We start from the raw sequence: 3,095 nt of genomic DNA on the forward strand, positions 1-3,095 counted from the left end.
AACGAGAGTTGGAACAACGATTTATGGCGCGGTTGGAGCAACGATTGGATCAAGTGGTCGATCAACTCACTGATCGAATGGCTGACTTGATGAATCGTAGAAGACACGTCCCTGAAAACAGGGAGGGGCATGACTTCGATAATCCATTTTTTGGTCATGATGATTCGTCTTCCGAAGAGGGGTACGAGAGGGGGCCAAGGCAAGAACCTGGTGGTGGCAACCGGAGTTGGGATGCTGGAATCCGTATGGATATACCAGAATTTGATGGGACTAGTTCGGATCCGGAAGAGTTCATTGATTGGTTGGTTATTATAGAAGAGGTGTTGGAGTTCCAAGAGGTCCCTGAAAATAAGCGGGTCTCTTTGATCGCTAGCAGACTACGTGGGAGGGCGTCAGAATGGTGGCAATAGTTGATGATGACACAAAATAGACTTGGGAAGTCACAGATCGTGACATGGGCCAAGATGAGAAAGTGTTTACGGGACACTTTTTTACCTCACAACTTTCAACGGTTAATCTGAAACAGGGATCCAGATCAGTTGATGAATATACGACCGAGTTTTATCATTTGATTGCTCGTAATGATATTCAAGAAACCGATGAACAACTCGTTTCTCGGTATATTGGGGGTTTAAGGGTTCAGATCATGGACTCTGTAAATCTTTTTGATCCGTTAACAGTCGCCGAGGCATACCAACGGGCGTTGGCTTTTGAAAAACAAAACCGTCGGGTGGGCGGTTCGTATTCACCATCCCCTGCTGGAGGAAATTCGGGGTCGGGTAGTGGAGGACCTCGTTTCGTTCCAAGTCAGCAGAGGTCGGGGGCCAACAACATTGTGTCGACTTCTAAGGGGGCTAGTAGTAGCGGGGTGAAGTGTTTTAAATGTGGTGAGACAGGTCATCGACAAGTTGATTGTAAACAGGCGGGTAAGAGGCATTTGTTTGTTGAATATGATGATGAACAATATGAAGAATATGAAAAGACCCCAGAGTATGATGAAGAACCTGAGTATGAGGAGGAGTTTGTGACCGGAGATGTGGGGGTGAACTTGGTGGTTAGGCTTTCTTGCTACACACTAAAGGCAGATGGAGACGGATGGCTTAAGCATAACGTCTTCCACTCCACATGTACCATTCTGGGGAAGGTTTGCACGTTTGTTATTGATTCTGGAAGTTGTGACAATCTGATTTCTGAAGAGGCAGTCCAAAAGTTGGCCTTGAAGACGGAGAGTCACCACAAGCCATATAAGCTTCAATGGCTTAAAAGGGGGGGGGGGGGGGAGAGGTAACGGTCTCAAAAAAAGCCCTTGTTTCTTTTTCTATCGGGACCACATATAAAGATGATGTTGTGTGTGATGTGGTTCCTATGGATGCGTGTCACTTGTTTTTGGGTAGACTTTGGGAGTATGATCGAAGTATAGAACATGACGGACGGTCAAATTCTTATAGCTTCATGTTTGGTGGGGTAAAGATAACGCTTGTTCCTAGCAAGCCCAAACAGCTAGTCACAAAGCAGTCGGGTAACCTATTGACCATTAGTCAGTTTGAAGATGAGTTGGTGGAGGCAGACAATGTGTTTGTTTTGATAGGGAAGCCAGTGGCCGAGGAAGTTGAGGTTCCTGAAGCTATGATTCCTTTACTTGAGGAATTTTCCGATGTTTTCCCTGATGAGTTGCCTGATGGGCTGCCACCTTTGCGTGACATCCAACATCATATTGATTTGGAGCCTGGTTCACAATTGCCCAATAGGCCACATTACAGGATGAGCCCAAGAGAGCATGAAGAGTTGCGTAGACAAGTTGAGGAGTAGATTTCTAAAGGTCATGTTCGTGAAAGTATGAGCCTTTGTGCTGTTCTTGATTTGTTAACTCTAAAGAAGGATGGTACCTGGCGGATGTGTGTTGATAGTTGAGCCATCAACAAGATTACTGTGAGGTACAGGTTTCCTATTCCTCGACTCGATGATTTACTTGACCAGATTAGTGGTGCCACAGTTTTCACAAAGTTGGATTTGAAGAGTGGTTATTACCAGATTCGTCTTAGACCTGGGGATGAGTGGAAAACAGCCTTCAAGACTCGTGAAGGGTTGTATGAGTGGTTGGTGATGCCTTTTGGTTTATCAAACGCGCCTAGTACTTTTATGCGTGTGAATCAGTTGCTCAGGCCTTTTATTGGAAAGTTTGTGGTGGTATATTTTGATGATATTCTTTTTTGTAGTGCTTCTTTCAGTGAGCATGTCGTGCATGTCAAGAAGGTTTTGGCCTTGCTTCGCAGAGACAGTTTCTATGCAGCAACAAAGAAGTGTGTGTTCATGACCCCAAAAGTTTTATTCTTAGGGTATGTTATTTCAGGTGAGGGGATACAGGTGGATGAATCTAAAGTTGCAGCTGTTCAAAACTGGCCAACTCCTACCACCATCACTGAAGTTCGCAGTTTTCATGGGCTTGCTTCTTTTTATAGGCGGTTCATTCCACACTTCAATTCCATTATGGCCCTATGACAGATTGCATGAAGGGAAAGACGTTTGTATGGACGGAGGGAGCAGAGTTAGCTTTTCAGGTTATCAAGGAAAAGCTTACTACCGCACCAATTCTGGTATTGACTAACTTTTCACTAGTTTTTGAACTTCATACTGATGCCTCAAAGGTTGGGATTGGCGGGGTCCTCAGTCAAGGGGGTCGACCAATTGCTTATTTTAGTGAGAAGTTAACAGGGGCAAAGTTGAGATATAGTACTTATGACCTGGAGTTTTATGCAGTGGTCCAAGCTGTAAAGCATTGGCGTCACTATTTGTTTCATAAAGAGTTTGTTTTATTCGCTGATCATGATTCTCTAAGGCATATTCGCATGCAAGACAAGATATCTCATAAGCACGGTCGTTGGTTAGCTTTTCTTGAAAAGTTTACTTTTGTGGTTAAACACAAAACTGGTGTTTCAAACCGTGTTACTGATGCCTTGAGCAGGAGGGGGAATCTGCTTGTTGCTTTGAGAATCAACTATTTCCCACATTCGAAGGTCAAAGAAAAATATTTTATGTTTGAGCTTGATATGGTGGGCCCTATAGTGAATGATGATTACATGAATATAGAAGAATTA

At 43.9% G+C, this 3,095-nt stretch overlaps 1 protein-coding gene across 1 annotated transcript; it reads left to right on the forward strand.

Moving 5' to 3' along the window:
- Positions 1–454: 454 nt before the first annotated feature.
- On the forward strand, positions 455–2,499 carry LOC143529752 (uncharacterized). The gene is made up of 3 exons (XM_077025474.1): positions 455–1,144; positions 1,471–1,805; positions 1,941–2,499. The coding sequence occupies exons 1-3, from the start codon at positions 455–457 to the stop codon at positions 2,497–2,499; spliced, it is 1,584 nt and encodes a 527-aa protein (XP_076881589.1).
- The last annotated feature ends 596 nt before the right edge of the window (positions 2,500–3,095 follow it).

The sequence above is a fragment of the Bidens hawaiensis genome, unplaced genomic scaffold (genome assembly GCF_021521415.1).
Source record: "Bidens hawaiensis isolate Kalapana, Puna unplaced genomic scaffold, B.hawaiensis_p1.1 tig00008656_1, whole genome shotgun sequence".
Lineage (NCBI taxonomy): Eukaryota > Viridiplantae > Streptophyta > Magnoliopsida > Asterales > Asteraceae > Bidens > Bidens hawaiensis.